At 39.9% G+C, this 22,548-nt stretch overlaps 1 protein-coding gene across 1 annotated transcript in view; it reads left to right on the top strand.

The window, feature by feature from the left end:
- Window positions 1-17,253: 17,253 nt before the first annotated feature.
- Window positions 17,254-22,548, top strand: part of LOC140166145 (kinesin-like protein KIF21A) — a 126,980-nt gene continuing 121,685 nt past the window's right edge. The window contains 1 exon segment of the mRNA XM_072189535.1: window positions 17,254-17,485. Coding sequence (XP_072045636.1) covers window positions 17,442-17,485 — 44 coding nt within the window. The 5' untranslated portion in view covers window positions 17,254-17,441.

Genomic DNA, 22,548 nt, shown 5'->3' with positions numbered 1-22,548 from the left:
TACATAACTTTTGTTACCACTGTGTTATTAGTTTTTGAGAAAAATGCAAAAATAGACACACATTTATCGAGGGGTGTAGTACCCCCTTAACCTTAGAAACAATAATTGTTGTAATATGGTTTCTACAAGATATTTTATATTACAAAGCAGACATTTCAGCTTGTCTTAACATTAGGCCTACTGATATATTCTTTAGGACTAGTGGTATTGGCAACAACCATTCTATATATTCAAGTAACAAGATTACCGGTAATTACCAAACAATGGGTTTCTATTTTTAAATGTATTGCCCTGCACTGGTCGTTACGCTGTCATAAAACAGGGATAAAGACCGGGATCGTAATTCTCTTATCACCCTCATTGCTATATGTTATTAATAATTATCTTCCGTGCAGTTCAATTTGGGATGAATTTCGGTGTGTTTTTTGCTTGGGGGGTTGAATACAAATCAAGTATACATTTCGAAACACGTTCTTCAAATGATTTACGATATCACAAAACCTGCCAAAATAACATTTTCGAGATACCGTTCCTTACACATTCACATTTGAATATACTTGATAATCATTTGTAGCTTTGTTTGAATCATTTGTTTCGGGATAATCATACACCTCCATATCACTAGCTTTGTGAGAAGTCTCATTCTTTGTAAATCCTTCATTGGCATATGGGGTTGACTCGGTTTCTTCCAAATTCAGTCCTGTATAAACCTCAGAGGGTTGACCTTCTGGACGCAAATCCATGTAGTTTTCTCCATCAGTTGGTGCATTTGTTTTTCTCTGGTGGTCAATCTTTTCTTCTGATTTTACTTTTTGAGCAGAACGGAGAGCAGAATTCTCTTTCGACGGAGACTTTGTGTTCTTGATCTTCCTGTACCAGACGACATTTAAGGCTATAGAAACAAGCAATAATATGATTGCGAATATTAACACGCCAGTCAAGGCTGCGGCAGATGAACCTTTGGGTTCTTTGTCTTCTTGAGTTGACGAGTCACGTCCATCTGGATATTTTGTCGTCAGACTCGTAGCCAAGTAAGGGTCATAATCAATCCATAGGGCGGCATCGGTTTTTACCCAGTTGTTGTCAAACAATGCATAGCATAATATAAGAGTACCATTGTCCTCAACAAGCACGGGTTCAATCCGCAGTATCGAGTTAGAGACAAATCTTCGCGACTGAGGAACTTCTGGTTCGGTCACCCAAACCCATTCGATGGGATCAAGATAGGTGTTACAGGTAAATTCTGCTCTACCAACTTGAAGAGCGTCAACTTTTAGGGACAATGGAAGTATGTAAGCGTTAGGTATTGAGTATCCATTCAAAGAACAATTTCTGTGAAAGGAAAACTCTGCGCTACTTAAAGAGCAAGTAAACACATCCATGCTTCTCAATTGCGTACGCTCAACTGTTATTTCAGATGTTACAAACCCGTCTGCTTGATTGGTTCTTGGATTAACTTCAGGAACAAGTTCGCTTTCAACTGCCCAATCTACTCTCACTGTAGGGTTGCCTATCTCTGACATACATGACAATGTCAAATGAGAATTTGCTGCCTCTGGTGTTACTGAGCACATGGGGAATTCACTGCTAGGGTAATACAAAACATTTACAGTGACATATTGTTCGTCCAGAGGACATTCGCATCTGATATCATATAAACGGCACGTGTAGGTGCCACTATCATTTCGCGAAACGTTGCCAATTCTTAAGGTAGTACCGTAGTAGTAATGCCATTCCAGAAATACATCTGTTCGGTTTCCAAATTCCTCATCAAGGAAAATATTATTTCTTATGAGGTCATTACCGTCTTTACTCCAAATCAGTTCCCAGATGCCTGGCCGGGCATCTGCCAAACATTCGAATGTAACGGAAGTCCCTTCTTTTGGATCTCGCGGAGTAACGTAGAAAATGTCAATATTGTAACTTGTACCAATTGGTAATGTAATGATCAAAGTCAAAATCGCAAAAACTAAACAAGCAACCTGTTTTGCACATGCCATTTGTAACCAATGTTGCCAAACTGTCTGTCAGAAATTCAGAACTAGCATTAAGATCAAAAGCGACGATAATTCAAGAAATGTTTCGCATAATGATCCCAATCGCAAGAAGAAATAGTTACAAATATAAATTATTATGAAAGTATTGTGTACCATTTGAAGTCGAACGGTTACAACAAGGAAATAAAATTGTCGACCTTAGCTTTGTTTTGTCTACACTCACAGTACTAATACATGTACACTTTTTAATGCAAAAATAAAGTACAAACCGTAACACTGCTTGAACCTTTTATTAGTTTACATACTTCATCATGTTCATTGCGCATGTTTCCCTGTTCGCGCACTAAAACTTGCCCATTTATGGGAGTACAGGTGTGTGGTAATTGTTTGGTATATGTGACGTGTCAAAAGCAGACACTTTTGGGCAGGATCGTAAATGGAGAAATAGCCAAAAATCTGCCCGGGTGATTTTTTTCACAATTTGGGTTTGTTGCGAATTTGTGATGTTATTAATGTTAAAAATATTGTCTGATAGTTTCAGACCGGAATATAACTGGCATCTTGTATATTTTGAGACATTTTTCAAGGTAATTCCTACTCTCAACATTGTCAATAATATTTTTAAAGGCCGATATCTCAATTTCCAATTTTATAATACCATTTACTTACGAACTCATTATCTTCGTTTAGGAATGTTTCATTGGGGAAAATGGCGTTACGGAGCAAAATATCTCTATATTTAAGATATGTAAAAACCTCAAAATTTATAACCTGCCAAAAGTGTCTGATTTTGACATGACATGTCACATATCGGTATACACTCTTATAAATAAGTTCATGAGCTGTATACGAATATGGCTAATGCTAATTTTAAGAAACCTTATCATGATGCGTAAGTTGAAGGAAGCGGGTCTACGTACAAGAGCTATTGGCAGGAGTATTAAATGGATGCAAGGCATGCCTGAAAAGAAAAGGAGCCAAGTACACCAAATTGACGTGGGGAAACAAGTAAAATATACAGACTAGACAGTGCGCAGAGGGGGACAAAAACGGCAAATGTATGCATTATAAGTAGGTATAGTTCGACAGCCAAAAATGACCAATTCCAATGCCCACAGACGTGCTAAACCTGTAAAAACACAAGGATCAATGGGAATACAAAATTACACTTCTTCTCTTCTTCTTTTGTATATATGATGCTAACGAGGGAGATTCAAATCTCAAGTTTGCTGTTGAGCAGCCAGTCTCGTGTGGAAGCATCAACTTCGAAGAGTCCGTTGGCTCCATTTGGGGGGCGATGAAGGTGACAAGCTTGGATAATGTGATCTGCTGTCTGCTCTTCCTTTCCGTACTCACAAAGTGGGCTTTGGGTGAGGCCCCATCTATACATACTGGCCCTGAATCCCGGGCCCTGAAGCGACCCACTCCTGTTCGCAAACGGTTGAGTTTCACCCATGCATGGCGTGGCAAATCCGAGCTAGGGCTGGATTTCGACGTATCTTGGATATAGCTCTTCAGGGGCGAAGATAACAACTGTCATCTCTGCTGCCATTGCCAGTCCAGTGAGTCGATGTCTCATTGGTCTGTGCCTGACAGATCATGAGCATGTGGCTCCGATGTAAATGGGTGCCGCGACTTCAGTCGAGGTTGCTGGACATCTCTATTGACCACTTCACGGAGAAGATGGCCTGGGTTCAAAGCACGCCGAGTCAAGGCCATGGTCTGCGACTTCCTCCTCAGATCGGCTGGTGGAATACCTGCTAGTACTGGCAGCTGTTCTACTAGGGGAAGGCAACCACTTATGGTGCGGAGAGAGTTGTTCAAGCTTATGTCCACTAGGTATGCGGGGCACTCCTACTCCGTACAGGTGCGCAGTATTCGGCTGGGGCGTAAACCAAAGCCAGGGTTGCAGTGCGTAAGGTGGAAACGCTGGCTCCCCAACTTGTTCCTGCTAGGCGTCGAATAAGAGCTCCCCATGCTGTGACTTTGTCGCGGAGGCCTGCCAGGTGTTGTCGGTAGGTAAGCGATCTGTCAAGTTTCACTCCAAGATAGGTAGGAGTAGCTTGGAAAGCAACTCGACTCTTATTGACCACGATGTTTATCTCCCGCTTAGCTTCTTTCGTTGTTCAGGTGGAAAGCTGCTGGAAACTGTTTTCCCTTCACTGAGCTTAAGACGCCAGTTCCTCAGATATGTTGATAGGGAATCCATGTCATTGCTGAGGACCTTCTCGATGTTTGACCATTTCCTGTGCGTTGCAGGATGGCTATGTCGTCTGCGTAGCCGTACTTCTTAGATGTTGTCTCTGGCAGGTCATGAATGTAAGTGTTGAATAGCAAAGGAGCCAGAACAGACCCCTGAGGAACCCCGTTGTTAAGGCGGCGGAGTCTGTTTTGCTGTCCGTCACTGGTCTTCAGTATGAAGCTCCGGTTTGAGATCAAGTTCAGGATGCAATGAACCATACGTCTGTCCGGTATCATATCAGCTCCAGCTTTCTCCTGGTTCTCAAATGTATCTTCAATGTCCTGTGTAAAGAGGGTCACTTGGTCTACAGTTAACCTACTGTAACGGAATTTTCCTGTGCCAAATCAACCCCTCGCATAATCATGATAATGCACCGTCTGGAATTGTCATCAATCAGCAGACCGTCATAGCGCCCTCATTTTTGGCTGTAAAATTGCGTGATTTTCTGAGAAATCAGACTCACTCAGCATTTGTGTGCACCAGTGAAGCGCTGGCCGTGTGTTGTCGTATACCCTGAACTTTGCTCCCGGAGGATTGTGCTAAAACGTGACATTTTCTGTTGCTTGAGCACAATCGACTGGGAATCATAAACAATCATTTGGGTAACGTAATTTTGGGTGATTATTTCACTGATTTTGACTGATTTATGCTGATTTGGAGGATGATTTGAAATATAACCTGCAGCTATGATTAATACAAGAACTTCTGCTGCAAATGTGATCCAATGATGAATGAATACATGGTGATTTACGGAGATTTTTGATGCAGAATGTGAGTGCTTCTGAGTTGTTTTGACATTGGATACAGCGTGCAATGGAGATTTGGGTGCTTCGTTATTTTACATCTCAGTCTGCAGGCGACAGTACATTGGGACATTGTGATGGGTCATCGTATTCGACGATCATGATCTTGTGTACAGCATATATAGACTGTATGATACAGGTTCGCAGATTGTTTATAAAAATGACTCATTCATATTGTTCAGCGCTGACATAAAATAAGGTGCACTTTTCAGACATAAACAAATGGCCATAAATTAAAATACCCGGGTTTACACACAGCTTCACACACACATTTCTGTTGACCATTGCATTTCATGACTGTGGTTTGGTTCCATTTTATTGTGTATATTTTTATGTTTTATTATGTGACCCAGTGACTTTATTTTATTGACTAAATTGTTTTTCTGGAACCAATAATTTGCTCCCCTAGTGCTGGTACGTGACGTGATATTCATGTTTATGAGTCAAGCCAACCGTTGTGGTACACATAATAATATGAAACCAGGATTTGACTTTTGAGATCAATCAGTGCCGTGTATTTTATTCATGTTTTCAAGTTAATATAAGATGTTTTTCCAAGGTGTAAGCAAAACGAGTCCTGTGTGTTTTTTTTGTATTATTAAGTAAGCGCCCTCTTATCGCGTTTGCTTCCGGCGCATCCCACGCTGCCTGTGTCAATTTTCAAATTAATCGCCAAATTATGTTCCTATGTGATTTTCTTGTATTTAAGTAAGCGCCCTTTTGTCGCGGTTGCTATCTGCGCGTCCCATGCTGCATGTGTCAATTATTCAAATTAAGCGCCTTTTTGTGTTTTGCGCATGCGATTTCGCACTCAGACATCGGCCAGGTTTCTGCGCCTGACCCTTACCCCGCCGTCCAGACCGCTCGGACCTTAATTCTGTTACATTGGTGTCAGAAGTGGGATTGTTATTTGTTTTCTTATTTTTGTTGTTTGTGCTCACCATATTCTGTTATATTGTGGTATGGATATTTGAAGTGACTGAATTTTGCAGCTGCAACCCACTCAAGTCTATTTGTAAATATGAGTAATTTTTACCAATCACGGAGAAATTAAAGGAGCATCGGTAGCACTTTTTGTCATCATAACTGCAGGTCTTTTAGAGTGATTGTGAAGGAGACTATTTATGGCTGACCTTGTTTAATGGATTTTCTTGCCTGGCCATGTAGGGAAATCTCGGTTGTTAGACAAGCACTGATCCGACACATCGACTCAGGTGATAATAGTTCCGGCAGAGACAATAATGTGATGTTCATCTTGTAAATATTTTATCAGGTGAAAGACTACTAGTGCTTTTTCTTGGGGTTGGATGACTTTTAAAATTTCATGTCATGTTTTGTGTTTACCAATTAAAATCATCTTGTGTTAGCAGAGTAGGGGTTGCAACCAGCGCATAAGTCAGGTGTCGACGGAGGAGAATCAAAGTGTTTTGTCTGCTGAATGCCTGAAGTTGAGACGTGATCCCTTCAAGTTCAAGAGGTTGCGATGGAGACTCAAATGATGGATGCAGATGGACTTATGATTAATTTAGCCCCTGAAGACTGAGTATGGATATGTGCGTTCTGGAGAGGATTTGTAACTACCCAGCTGCACTGATTTGTACATATGTAGCGTAATTGAACCATTTAATGACAATAAGAGCTCGCCAATGAGGACAAGTAAAGCCAGCCAATGCATTGTACATGAGATCATCCTGATAGCCTCCTGCGTGGTGCCCATCTCGGTTGGATCGGGAGACAGGTCTGCTGAATTTGTAGGTAGATTCTGTCTTCTTGTAGACTGGTGTCTTTCCGGGCCGTTGCTACTGTGTGTGCCACAAGGGAGTGTTGTCGTACCAAGAGTGAAGACAATAAAATAGGACAGCTGAGGTTGAAGAAACACTGAGTTTGGAGAGGAAGTCATACAGGAGTAATTCAAGGGAAATATGCTGAAGTCAGCGGAAGTAATTTTTGAGCGATGACAGGCTCGTGCCGACCAGGAGGACCATGTTGACCCCCTGGCTCCGGTAGTCCCGGGACGACCCTGGTGGTAGTTCATAGTAGTGATTTGAGACGCGTATGTGCAGTAAATTATGTGAATTATTTGTGTGTTATCAGGATTTCAATCAGAGGTGGTGATTCAGAGACTGTTTTGATGATGTGTTTGCGCAGTGATTTCAATGAACCTGAGGCTGATAGAGTACTCGACAGTGATTTGATTATCGGAGTTATGGCCATGCAAGCGTAGTTAATTGTGGAGGGACCAATCAGTGTATGTCTAGCAGAAGAGGAGGATGGTGTTTCAATGCTGTTTTCAAGTGTCATAAAATAATCTGAAGCGAACATTGTGAAGAAGATTTGATCGATGCATTTATAGACATCTACTTCGAGTATTGCCTGGAAGGAGTAAATTAGTTGCACCGACTTTTACCAGTCTGTGGGGTGTATAGACTAGCTGTTAGATGCATGTATAGACATCTACAAGACGATTGTTCAAAGGAAGGAGTTCACATTCGCTGTTGTGTTTTCATACATGTGCAAATTGTTAAATTATCATTGTGGTGGCTAACGTCCGACTTGGCTATTTTCAGAGTATGGCGCTTGTTTCTGCGATTGGCGATGCTCGGCATTTACATATGCTTGCATAATTTTCAATTTTGGTAGCGTTCGGTTCAGCGCTGTGTTTTTCACTAAGTTTACACCTTGGAAAGTGTGTGTTTTAATCTATGCAAAATGTTGATTATTGGTTGTGCATTTCATGTCATGTTCATTCACTCCTCCATTTCACTAATACATCATTAATTCATTCACATCATTTTGTTTGACAATGACATGAAGCTTTAACTTAATGCCAAGTAATGAAAAAATTATAACTGTAAATTGTGTGTCATAATATATTGTTTATGCAAAGTAAAGGTGTGAATCAATCTACATATTTCATGTAAACAAATCTGTGCTGTAATTTAGCAGGCAATTGACAGTGACGGGTAAAGTATATTGAGAAACTAAAGAGTCACTTTTGTGCTAGCAGTGAACATTTAAAGTTGAACTGAGTTTATAAAAATGCCACTGTTATGGACACATACAAAGGAGCACTGTGATATAGTATTAATCCATGTACATCTAAACACATGTCACTTTTTGTGCTGGCAGTGAACATTGAGATGCTGAACTGATACTTAAATATGCTACTGCTATGGACACATACCAAAGAGTACTGTGGAACAATAATACATGTACACTCCCTTTATGCCTGGTGGTTTGTCAGCGCTGGGACAGCGCTTCGATGGAGGAGGGGGTTGTGTAACGGAATTTTCCTGTGCTAAATCAACCCCTCGCATAATCATGATAATGCACCGTCTGGAATTGTCATCAATCAGCAGACCGTCATAGCGCCCTCATTTTTGGCTGTGAAATTGCGTGATTTTCTGAGAAATCAGACTCACTCAGCATTTGTGTGCACCAGTGAAGCGCTGGCCGTGTGTTGTCGTATACCCTGAACTTTGCTCCCGGAGGATTGTGCTAAAACGTGACATTTTCTGTTGCTTGAGCACAATCGACTGGGAATCATAAACAATCATTTGGGTAACGTAATTTTGGGTGATTATTTCACTGATTTTGACTGATTTATGCTGATTTGGAGGATGATTTGAAATATAACCTGCAGCTATGATTAATACAAGAACTTCTGCTGCAAATGTGATCCAATGATGAATGAATACATGGTGATTTATGGAGATTTTTGATGCAGAATGTGAGTGCTTCTGAGTTGTTTTGACATTGGATACAGCGTGCAATGGAGATTTGGGTGCTTCGTTATTTTACATCTCAGTCTGCAGGCGACAGTACATTGGGACATTGTGATGGGACATCGTATTCGACGATCATGATCTTGTGTACAGCATATATAGACTGTATGATACAGGTTCGCAGATTGTTTATAAAAATGACTCATTCATATTGTTCAGCGCTGACATAAAATAAGGTGCACTTTTCAGACATAAACAAATGGCCATAAATTAAAATACCCGGGTTTACACACAGCTTCACACACACATTTCTGTTGACCATTGCATTTCATGACTGTGGTTTGGTTCCATTTTATTGTGTATATTTTTATGTTTTATTATGTGACCCAGTGACTTTATTTTATTGACTAAATTGTTTTTCTGGAACCAATGATTTGCTCCCCTAGTGCTGGTACGTGACGTGATATTCATGTTTATGAGTCAAGCCAACCGTTGTGGTACACATAATAATATGAAACCAGGATTTGACTTTTGAGATCAATCAGTGCCGTGTATTTTATTCATGTTTTCAAGTTAATATAAGATGTTTTTCCAAGGTGTAAGCAAAACGAGTCCTGTGTGTTTTTCTTGTATTATTAAGTAAGCGCCCTCTTATCGCGTTTGCTTCCGGCGCATCCCACGCTGCCTGTGTCAATTTTCAAATTAATCGCCAAATTATGTTCCTATGTGATTTTCTTGTATTTAAGTAAGCGCCCTTTTGTCGCGGTTGCTATCTGCGCGTCCCATGCTGCATGTGTCAATTATTCAAATTAAGCGCCTTTTTGTGTTTCGCGCATGCGATTTCGCACTTCAGACATCGGCCAGGTTTCTGTGCCTGACCCTTACCCCGCCTGCCAGACCGCTCGAGCCTAATTCTGTTACACTACCCTGGCGGAAGCCAGCTTGCTCGTGGGGCAGTTGAGGATCAATGATGGGGTTAACCCGTGCGTGGATTAGTCGGTGAAGAAGTTTGTAGGGGATGCACAGCAATGAGATGGGCCTGTAGCTCATTGGCTCATCCTTGGGTTTGTTCGGCTTCGGTAGGGCGATCACGGTAGCCCTGCGCCAGATCTTAGGGATTTTGCATTGGCTCATCGAAAATGACAAAAAGAGGCGTAGCCAGTTGGTGACGGCGTTGCCAGCATGAAGGAGGAACTCAGGATGTATGATATCAAGTCCTGGGGCCTTGCCTGCTTTCAGCAGTTTGATAGCTGATGACATTTCCTCCACTGTGAACTGATTGTGTCATGGGTGTCCGTCTTTCAAAGACTGGCCACTTATTTTTCAACGCATCTTGAGAAATCCCGATCTGAGTTCCGGTTCTTGAATCGGCCGTTCTGGACTAGCTGATATGCGATGGAGTTAGCACTTACTGGGCACTTGGTTGGAGATGAAGTTTCCCGGCCAGTTAATTGGTTGACTGTGTGCCATGCTCTGCGGCGCCGGCAGGCTAGGAGTGAGTGAAGTCGATTGACTCAACAGTTTCAGCCCAGCGTTCTTGGCGCTTCTCATTTAGGCGTGACAGCAGTGTGGAAGCAGTTGCTTGTGACCTCTCACCTGGTCCAGCTTCAATGTAATCATCATACAGCTCTTGACATTTATCATCCCAGCATGGGATGTAGCTCCACTGGTAGCCACGTGGCATTGACTGCTTTGCTTCATGGATGAGCAGGTTGCAGTAGGCCTTGCATGCTGAGTCCAGGTCTTCACTGTCTGGGCGTGGTAGGCTTGAGACCCCCTCGTTTGTTATCCGTTGAAACTGAGCCTTGCGAAAGTTCCAGCGCTTCACTGCTTTGCTTGTAGTTGGTGCTACGAGAGATGGAGATGTTATCAGCGAAGGTCGGTGTTGAGATCGTGGAAATCTGCCAAGGACTCGCCGTGTAGGAAGCTGGTGAGGTGCTTCCAAAGGCGAGATCCGGGTTTGAACCTGTGTTCCAACGCGGGGAATGGAAGCTGTCAGGCTCCTTCGAGTTGTAAAGATAAGAAGGGTAAGATCATTTGCACTAGGCCCAGTTGTTAAGGCATTCCCCATCACTACAGGGCCAATTACACTACAGGCCCGTAACCGGGGGGGGCATACGCCCCTCCAAAGGGCCAAAAAGTCCTCTTTTTCCCCCAAAAAGGTCCCATTTGCGAGCGTAGCGGGAAAAATATGCGGTTTTTTTATGCCTTTTTTGTCAAAAAACGTCCAAATTTTGACAAAAAATCCACTTTTTCAAAATCAGCCCCTCGCAAATGAATCCTGTCTGCGGGCCTGAGAACAAGTGATGAAAATCACTGTGCACATAAACAGGCACGATAAACAAACAACCAATGTAGGCACAAAAACAGGAAAAGTTCAATGGCCAAGAATAACCATTCCAGTGCAGAGCCCACAGAAGTGTCAGGAAAACAGTACAAAAGTACACTGGAAGTGATGAAAATCACTGTACATAATATAGCAGACAAACAAGCCCAAACAGACAGAAACAAACAAACAACCGACGCGTCGCGACGTTTCGAGCAAATAAACTGCTCTTCTTCAGCGACAGACAATAAAAGCAAACAACGAAAAGTAGGCCTACATGCTATAGGTTAAAAACAAATTCAAATCAAAAATTCAAATCAAAAACTGAAGGCATGTTCAAATAAAACTCAGGCAAGCTCAGAGCAAAATAAGCTCTGTCTTAACTCAATGAAAGTAAGTTCACTACAGGTGAAAGGCATTGGACTGCATTCTTGAATTTCTTATAGTTTTTGTTTTGTATGAGCCATAATTGGGGGTGAGGGGCAAGCCCGGGGGCAAGGGGCAAGGCAACTTTCAGGGGGGGGGAGAATGGACGAAATATAAATGGGCAAAAAAGTACAAAACACATGTAAGACTTCTCACAGGGGGAAAGCTTCCTTCCCCTTTTACCCTCACTGATGCAGGGTTGTAAGGTAGGCCTATACTACTATCATGCATGACACCGACGCAATCAATAGGCCTACCATAATACGAAAGCAATTATATTCATTGTATTAACGAAACGAATATCAATAATTATTTTAATTATAATATAATAAGGATACCAATATATATAAGCCTGGAAAAGGCGATAATGTGGTATCAATCACAATCAGAAATCAGAACACACACGGAAGTAAAATCTGTCGATGATATGCAATATCGGCACACAGTTTACATAGTTGAATAGCGCCATCTCACTAGCAATAGTGATCGCAATGTCGATTTTCCTGCCTCTGGTATTCCATTGGGGGTGGGGGGGGCATTTACCGCCCGAGTTGGGGAGGGAAAATTTGACAGGCTGAGAGGGGTGGGTGGGCAAGCAATTTTTGGCACATATTTACGCGGCCTTTACCAAAAAAGGCTTAGGAAAACAGTATACTGACAGAAACGATCAAATACCGGTATCATATGCCATGTAGGCCCCTATAGGCCTATGCCATGTTTCCTGCGCTCGGCGCCGTGGAAACCCAAAATTGTCCACGGTGCAAAGGAGGTGGACTCAGTTTTGGCAGGCCGCCGAGAAGGGCAAGGCAAAGATTTTTCAGCTGGCCGAGGGTAGGGGGAAAGTTTTAGCACTCGCCATTTGGAAATCGTACCAGCAGGGGGGGTGTTGCACAGCCCTATAGCTTAAATATGAGTTTAATGTTTTCAAATTCATATCAATTCAAGATTTTTAGATCTTCAATATTGTTCTATTAAATTATTTTATATAATTATTATATTTTTCTGATTATATCACGGATGAAAATCACTGTGCACATAAGCAGGCACGATAAACAAACAACCAATGTAGGCACAAATACAGGAAAAGTTCAATGGCCAAGAATAACCATTCCAGTGCAGAGCCCACAGAAGTGTCAGGAAAACAGTACAAAAGTACACTGGAAGTGATGAAAATCAATCAGAAATCAGAACACACACGGAAGTAAAATATGTCGATGATACTGCATGCAATATCGGCACACGGTATAGTTGAATAGCGCCATCTCACTAGCAATAGTGATCGCAATGTCGATTTTCCTGCCTCTGGTATTCCATTGGGGGTGGGGGGGGCATTTACCGCCCGAGTTGGGGAGGGAAAATTTGACAGGCTGAGAGGGGTGGGTGGGCAAGCAATTTTTGGCACATATTTACGCGGCCTTTACCAAAAAAGGCTTAGGAAAACAGTATACTGACAGAAACGATCAAATACCGGTATCATACTGTATGCCATGTATAGGCCTATGCCATGTTTCCTGCGCTCGGCGCCGTGGAAACCCAAAAATTGTCCACGGTGCAAAGGAGGTGGACTCAGTTTTTGGCAGGCCGCCGAGAAGGGCAAGGCAAAGATTTTTCAGCTGGCCGAGGGTAGGGGGGAAAGTTTTAGCACTCGCCATTTGGAAATCGTACCAGCAGCCCCCAGCAGGCACATAGGCCTATGAGGCCTAATTATTGCAGCAGGGGGGGGTGTGCACACCCCTATAGCTTAAATATGAGTTTAATGTTTTCAAATTCATATCAATTCAAGATTTTTAGATCTTCAATATTGTTCTATTAAATTATTTTATATAATTATTATATTTTTCTGATTATATCACGGATTCCGCGGACTCAGGGATGCAAATTGTGCCCGAGCGGAGCACCGCTCCTAAATGACAGTGAAAATTGAGGAAATAGTGCCTTGAGAAAAAAAAGAAAGAGAGGAAAAAGAGCCTCGGGAGGGGGAAGCCCCCCGGGGGGGGGGGCACTCCAACTTTGGAGGTGACGTGTAGGGCTGTTAAGACCCCCTTTTTCAGCATCGCTGTCACCCAAAGACCCCATATTTTTTTTACGAACACATGCTCTGTCGGTGCTCTGTCACCCAAAGACCCCCTATTTTTCCATTTGATCTGTCACCCAAAGACCCTTACAAGTTCAATTTGAACAGCAACTTTCATTCATACTGATTTTGGTACTTATTTTGAAAAAACAATGAAATTTGAAGCCATTTCGTACTAGAAATTCGATTTTCGAGGTTTTTGTGGCGCTGTTTCGGCTCTCACCCAAAAATTTCAATTAAAAAAGGTCATGTTCTCACCCAATGACCCCATATTTTTACATTTTGTTCTCACCGAATGCCAAAATCATGCTCTCACCCAATGACCCCATATTTTTACATTTTGCTCTCACCGAATGCCCCTTAGTGCGAAAGTGCCAGCCCTACACCTATATCCATTTCATATTGAAGTGCCCCCGGGGAAGCCCCCGTAGACCATCAGGTTGTGCATTCTTAACTTTCATCATGCCATTTGTGTAATTATTTCTGGTCCATATTGTATTGCTTAGGATGTAGGCCTAATGTGCTGCCTTTTTGTGATTTGTTGTTGATTGACTCGATTTAAGAACACTTAAAGGAGTATTTCGTGATCCTAGCATCCTCTATTTATGTCATTTTTCAGTAGATATCCACGAAAAAAACCTATTCCCAAAATTTCAGTTGATTCCGATTTTGCGTTGTAATTTCGTTCTGGTCAGTGCACCAGAACGATATTCAAATTTCACGATATCTTTTCTAAACGAATTAAATCTGCAAGAAATATTTTGTACATAAACATTATGTAGCCAGAGGTTTCCAGTGATATAAAAATCTCAACTTTTTTTGAGAAAAGTGGGGGGGATGAGGCTGTGGATCACGAAATGCCATTTTAAAAACATATTGCTTAGACTTTATGCCAATTTTGTGTTTTGTGACTGCAATAAGAAATCATGTAAAATTGCATGTTTGGCCGTATAAAATTAATGTTTTGGTTCTCGTCCAGAAGATTTTCATGAATTGATGAGGGAGGGAGGTGTTTTTTTTTTTTTTTTTCAATGTAAAATTAGCATTGTCAGTAGTTTTCGGTCTTCTCCAACAGTGCTCGAGGAAACGATGAGGCCCTTTTTTTTTTTTCAAATGTGAGATTCTGAGGATAAACCCCTAGAGTACCACAAAAAGACTTGGAAGTGATGCTTGTTCTCTAATAAACTTATTCATATGTATGAAGATTTCATAAATCATTCCAAAGTCTAAAAAATTGAAAAATCTAAAAAAAAAAAATCTGACAAATCCCAGAAATTGAGGAGGGAGGGACGAGAACCAAAATATTAATTTTACACGGCCTTTTGGTCCATTTTCCTTTTTTTTTTTGCAATTTAATTTTTATTTTCAGTTAGAAGTAACTAAAGGATTAAGATTTCATTTGTCAAATTTGTAGTTCTGTATTTTTTTTTTTTTTTCCCATTCATGTATGCTGCCAGTTCGAGGCTCTCCCCGCACATAGTGCATAATGGCGGAACCGTGCAACCTGGGGGTATTGCTTAGGATGTAGGCCTAATGTGCTGCCTTTTTGTGATTTGTTGTTGATTGACTCGATTTAAGAACACTTAAAGGAGTATTTCGTGATCCTAGCATCCTCTATTTATGTCATTTTTCAGTAGATATCCACGAAAAAAACCTATTCCCAAAATTTCAGTTGATTCCGATTTTGCGTTGTAATTTCGTTCTGGTCAGTGCACCAGAACGATATTCAAATTTCACGATATCTTTTCTAAACGAATTAAATCTGCAAGAAATATTTTGTACATAAACATTATGTAGCCAGAGGTTTCCAGTGATATAAAAATCTCAACTTTTTGAGAAAAGTGGGGGGGATGAGGCTGTGGATCACGAAATGCCATTTTAAAAACATATTGCTTAGACTTTATGCCAATTTTGTGTTTTGTGACTGCAATAAGAAATCATGTAAAATTGCATGTTTGGCCGTATAAAATTAATGTTTTGGTTCTCGTCCAGAAGATTTTCATGAATTGATGAGGGAGGGAGGTGTTTTTTTTTTTTTTTTTTCAATGTAAAATTAGCATTGTCAGTAGTTTTCGGTCTTCTCCAACAGTGCTCGAGGAAACGATGAGGCCCTTTTTTTTTTCAAATGTGAGATTCTGAGGGATAAACCCCCTAGAGTACCACAAAAAGACTTGGAAGTGATGCTTGTTCTCTAATAAACTTATTCATATGTATGAAGATTTCATAAATCATTCCAAAGTCTAAAAAATTGAAAAATCTAAAAAAAAAAAATCTGACAAATCCCAGAAATTGAGGAGGGAGGGACGAGAACCAAAATATTAATTTTACACGGCCTTTTGGTCCATTTTCCTTTTTTTTTTTTGCAATTTAATTTTTATTTTCAGTTAGAAGTAACTAAAGGATTAAGATTTCATTTGTCAAATTTGTAGTTTTGTATTTTTTTTTTTTTTTTTTTTGGAACCGGTATTCGCCACTTGACGGTTCCGCCATTATTATTATATGCGGGAGAGCCTCGAACTGGCAGCATACATGAAAGGAAGAATTACGTAACCTTACACAGAATGTTATATGACTGGTTCAATTCCCATTCATGTATGCTGCCAGTTCGAGGCTCTCCCCGCACATAGTGCATAATGGCGGAACCGTGCAACCCGGGGGGGGGGGGGTACTCAAGTTTGGTTTTGGTAGGGACGTGCCGCTGAGATTTTGGAAGTAGACCCATAAATATACCAAATTTTCAAGAAATTTGGACCCATTGATATACCAAAAGTCAAAATTTTCGGCCGAATTTACCCAAAATTGTCTTAGTTTTTACAAATTTTCCCAAAATTTTGGGAAAATTTTGAAAATTTTGGCTAGATTAAGGGAAAATTGGGCTGTTTTCCGAAAAAATTGAGAAATTTTTGAAAAAAGGACCCATTCATATACCAAAATAGGCTTTGAAAAAGGGGTCATTGATATACCAGAAGGCTGAAAATGCTACCCATGTTTGCGGCACGTCCCCGTATTGTCATTTGTACTGAGTACCCCCGGGCCGTGCAAGTGGCGAATAGCATGCCTAGTTTCTCTCAACTCATTCAGCGATTTTAACTGTGAGGAATTAGTTTCACTGGGCAATTTGATCGGAAACGGATGGCAACACCAAAATGATTCACGGTTTATTCTCTCACATTCAATAAGCGCCCGTACGAACGGGATCAGCAAGGATCAGTGATCGATTCTTCAAAACAGTGATCAACTTGTGTGTCCCAGAGTCCTTGTTATCGCCAATAAATCTAGGCTTCTTGACATCAGGAAGTCGTGGGTGAAGATTTGATGGGCTTGCAAGTTGCCGGAGAATCAGGCGAAGTGAATGGCACCATAAAATAGGTTTGGAGTTATCAAAACGGACCCTTTTGAGACTGAAAACATTGGATCGCAATCGCGTCGTGCACTCGCCGCTAGTACCGGGAATGGTGCACATGCATGCATGCAATGTCAACATAGTGACATACACAATCTGTCACACATGCACATGATTGTCAAAATGTAATGACAATGACAAGACTGTCATCAACTGCTGATTGTGTAATCAATAAATGACATAGACATGGCGGTGAACTTAACTTTAGGATTGTTAGTAGGTTGTCAAGTTTTTAGACTTTCTCAGACTCTCGCTAATTAATTAGATTAGACTAGAGTCTACATCTGCTGCCAGCTTGAAGAACTTGTGTCGTGGTCAAAGATTGAAGTGCTGCCCTGGACATGCTGGAAGCTGAAATCTAACATCCCTACTCGGAATTTGGATTACAAACATCATTTACATTGCCTGTACACATTGCACTAGGAGGGCTACTTAAAATAACAAAATGCCAGAGCAGAACGATGATACTAGTGTCCGGGTGGCACTGAGGCAAGTATTTTCAGTTCAGGGGCGCAGTGTGAATTCAGAGACAGAGACTCATGAGTTGACTCTGAATTCACTTGGACCCGTCTGAATTCACAAACTCTTTATCTTACTAACTTCTGCTGCAATTTAGCTATTTTTGTTTCAGGTCGTGCGCCATGAATTTAATTGGGGGGCCAAATGCGTTACATACCCGGTATTAAAAAATTGAACAATTTAGACGTACGGTACTATGTTTTTATACTTAGACTGATCTAATTCATCAAAACCTTATAAAACTATATATCACTGTAAAGCTTAAACCTTACAAAATGTAGTACCAGAAATACACTATTATGTACTTACAATTGGTCAATATACAGGGTGCCACAAATGTCATAGGCCTATAGGGTGGAAAAGTAAAAAATTTTGGTTCAAAAAGTATGCAATTTTGTTCCTCTCTTATTTACTAACATAAACACCTAGTCTGCTAAAACCTTTTTAGATGTGGTAATAACATATTGAAGGCTTCCAAAAAAAGTAAACTTACATGTATGGGTTACATGTATGTTGCCCAACTGAGATGATACAGGGTGTTCAAAAGTCATAGTGATTTCAAACTTGCTTGCGAAACAACTTCCAGGGGCTTGTGAATTCACATACCGATGATACCGTCATGACCGTTCTTTTTACAAGTTTCAATTTTGGGCGCAAATAAAACACTAGGCACTAGGCAGTGTGTTTGGTACAGTACATTAGGCCAAGGAAAGTCGATTTTGAGTTTCCCGTCAGTACCCGCCCTCACTTCATTTTCTGACCCTCACTTGAATTCATTATTGTGATTTTCCAAAAAAATACAGATAAAAACTGGTTATATTTGTAAAAAATTTTAATATCCCTTTATTTTTTTGTGGAAAAATCAAAATCAAAACATATATTTTGCTGTCAACCTTGCAGGCTCTTTTAATATATACTTTTGAATCTCATTTGGGCTAAACATCCATCTTCAAGTGAGTGAGTGGCAAATAACAACACATTTTGCATGCTTGTTGGTCAAAATTGACTGTTAGGGGCCTTAGCATTTTTGCTTCAAATTTGTCTGTGTAACTTAAAGGGACCATTGAAAGAAAATATGATTTGGTATCAAAATAAAGCCCATAAAATATAGAATCAATATCTAAAACAATTGAAGAACTAACTATTTTAGAAATAAAAATACAATGAAAACAACGTACTCGATTTACCCCCTTCCGACGCTTACATCGCGGCGTCATTTATCAAAAGTAGAAAATTGGACGCTTTCCTGATGACGTCATTGTGGTTACGCGTTTTGTGTTGCGTTGACATTTTTGCCGGGATAATTTGACAACAGCGATCGCGATCTAAATATCAGATGCAATAATCATGGTAATACAACCACTTATAATTATTTAAAGGTCAAGTAAAAACAAAATTCCAGTTGATTGTCCACATGTTATCAAAAAGAGAAATGGAGGGCATTTTTTATTCATCATTTATTAGTTATTTTCTACAATGCAAATGGATCATTTAGGCCTAGGCCTATATATTATTCCCGGACATTATTACTAGTTGTGTAGTTTGTAGAGGAGGATGATAGGATCGAGGCTCTTGTTATTTGTGGTTCTCTGAGAGGATGATTAAAACAAAGCCTCTAAATTGAAATGCTTGGACAGAAGCAAATCTAAACTATTGGCAATATTATTAACTTTTGAAACATTAAAAAAAAAGAAGTTTCCCCTTATAATAAAGAAAATAGCATTAATCATTTTAGATTCCCTCAATTGCAATGTCATGTGAAAGGAAGCGGCGGGGACGATCAATTGGGTTTTTTTTTTATCATCATCAAGCATGCAGCTTCTACTTATTCATAAATTCAACCCCCCGGTCAACATGACCAAGATATGATTCCGATGACTTTATGTAGGCCCTACATGGCATATATAAAACCATAAAGCTAATTATGAGTAGGCCTAATAGGCCTATGATATAGTGACGATGCTGAGGGGAATATCGCCAAGATTTGTCGCAACACATAAATTGCAGATGATGTGCCGGCGTGAGCAACCTCCCATGGGTATTATTATAGGCCTATGCATTTTTCCGTAGGACCTACCTTAAAAATATTCAAGAGATGATTATTTTTTCCAAAACCTGACAATTGGTATAAAAAACTTTTTCTTCCATAAGTTAACTTTCAAAAGTGCTTATTTTCATACCCAAACAATGCAAAGTAGGCCTAGGCCCTTTTATTTTGCAAATTTATTCCCCTATATGCCTACCATGTGTTATACGGGAGACTTGCCAAATATTATTTGAGATGTTGGCACTGGGGCAGTAGCTGAACGGCAGATGAAGAAGTTAGTTCAGAAGAACATGACATGCAAGCTGTTCTTGAAATAAATTACGAGGAGCACCTATAAACATACATAGGCCTTCAAAAAGCCTATGCTACAAACATCAAATGGGAAATATTATAGGCCTACACTTATTTTAATCCATGGATGGTTAGGACCGGGTAGGCCTAGGCTATGCTAAATTGATGTCAGTCATTTCTAAAAACGAAATATCCAGCCAGGCGGGCTGTATTTTACAAGATTTACCCAATCAACATGATCAACATAAACTTTGTAACTGTAGGCCTACCTTTGATAAAACGCTTGGACACTTTGCACTTTCAAGTATCAGTGGGAGTTGAGATTGTATTAGGCCTATAAGCATTTCCATAACGTAAACAATAAAAGGCTGACAGTAAATATTGTTCATATGATTGTTTAGAGTGGCCTTTATATAGTATGTTCCTCTCGTGGTTCTTTATCTTCAAATTTGTTTCTCATTTTTCATAGGCTTTTAAAAATAAATAAAAATAAATTTCGACTTTTATATAATAACGCCTTTTCCCAGATCTCGGAGGGTTCAAAGCGCTGTAATTTCGCTGCCATGGTACCTGTCGCAAATCTAGCCGCACTTGGATTGTAACATCCACCAATTATCTTTTCAGCTCCCCAAATTTCATTGGGTGAAGGAAGTTTTGATAACCAAACAACTAATCACCGATTTTTGAGAAGCAGGAGGAAACTGGAGATCCCGAAGAAAACCTGTGGGATCGAGATAAACCAAGTTCACATGAGTCTTTGGGCCGCGCGCCAGGGGCTTGAAGTTGAACCTGGGACCTCAGTAGTGGTGCAAGGCGAGGAAACAACCGCGCCAACTCGCCGTATAAAATAATTGGTTCTCGTCCCCTCCCTCCTCAATTTCTGGGATTTGTCAGATTTTTTTAATAGATTTTTCAATTATTTTAGACTTTGGAATGATTTATGAATTTTTCATACATAGGCCTATAAATAAGTTTATTAGAGAACAAAGACCACTTCCAAGTCTTTTTGTGGTAGGGCCTACTCTAGGGGGTTTATCCCTCAGACTCTCACGTTTGAAAAAAAAGTGCGTCATCGTTTCCTCGAGCACTGTTGGAAAAGACCGAAAACTGCAGACAATGCTGATTTTACACTGAAAAAAAACCACCTCCCTCATCAATTCATGGAAAGCCTCTGGACAAGAACCAAAATATTAATTTTATACGGCCTAACCTAGGCCGCACGCCTGGGAGGTAGGCTAATTAGGCCTAAAGAAACTAAGTTGCATGTCATGGGCTAACCCGAAACATCATTGTCTTCTCTTTCCTATCCTCACCAGATATTTCAAAGGAAATAGGCTAGAAATAAAGAGTTGCTATATCAGAATGCCTCAATCAAATCAAATGATACTCTCTTGCAAACGCCGAGAAGCTAGCACTGACAGCTTTGACTTTGTCAATATGAAGGCCTAGGCCTAACTTACTTATGTTTCCCCGTTGTTCGCCAGTTTTGTAGGCCTAGCTAGAATTTATATATAGGCCTATGATAGAAGTCATTGTAGCTTTGTAATTTATATTATAATATCCTTTTTAATATACTTGTTAGGCCTAAAAGAGCTTAAAGGCACATAAAAGTTCATTGCTGTAAACACGTTCATGAATGCGTTGGTTTAGGACCAAGTCTGGACTATGCAGTGTTGCCATGCAGCGGAGAGGATAACCACTTTGACGTCACAGGGGTTGCCACGTGTCTCTGCACATATGAATTAGGGCGAACGACGCGACATTGGCGCTTTGTCTTTATTTGCTGATTTGGGGGTAAAATAAAGGAAAATTATGTTTATCATTTTAGAAATGGATTCTATATGTTATTAGCTTTATTTTGATACCAAATATGTTTTTCTTTCAATGGTCCCTTTAAGGGATCCAAAATGAGCGTTATTATGCGTTTTCGACAGTATTTTTGTGGGACATGAGAGCACCTCAGACCTATCGAATTGCATTCTGAATAATGAAGCATGTCTTTCTGATATCAAATAATTTTCATTTTTTTAAATTCACGATATAATACAAATTTTATGACAAATTATTAAAATTTGATATTTTTTAAATTTTTGATATATAACAGTCCTCAAAGTAAATTCTGAATACTGAAGAATGTCATTCTGATATCAAATAATTTTGATTTTTGAAATTCAAATTTAATACACATTTTATGGCAAATCATTAAAATTGATATTTTTGATATTTAACAGTACTTGAAGTAAACTTTATAAATCTGATGATTTATACTTAAAGTGTATGTAGGTGGGATGAAAAGTCGACGATCAATTGAAAATTTTGGCCTTTCAGATTGAAGATATGGATTTTTTCCCCAAAACACCAAACAAAATTAGGTCTTTTTGGGAAAAAAATCCATATCTTCAATATGAAAGGTCAAAATTTTCAATTGACCGTCGGCTTTTCCTCCCTGCTAGTGCTACATACACTTTAAGAATATGTCATTAGATTTATATAATTTACTTCGAGGACTGTTATATATCAAAAATTTGAAAAATATCAAATTTTTATAATTTGTCATAAAATTTGTATTATATTGTGATTTTCAAAAATGAAAATTATTTGATATCAGAAAGACATGCTTCAGATTCAGAATGCAATTCGATAGGTCTGAGGTGCTCTCATGTCCCACAAAAAATACTGTCGAAACGCAATAAAC

The sequence above is a fragment of the Amphiura filiformis genome, chromosome 12 (assembly GCF_039555335.1).
Source record: "Amphiura filiformis chromosome 12, Afil_fr2py, whole genome shotgun sequence".
NCBI classification, from domain to species: domain Eukaryota; kingdom Metazoa; phylum Echinodermata; class Ophiuroidea; order Amphilepidida; family Amphiuridae; genus Amphiura; species Amphiura filiformis.
The sequence above is the reverse complement of the archived record's forward strand: the minus strand, read 5'-3'. Positions and strand labels throughout refer to the sequence as shown.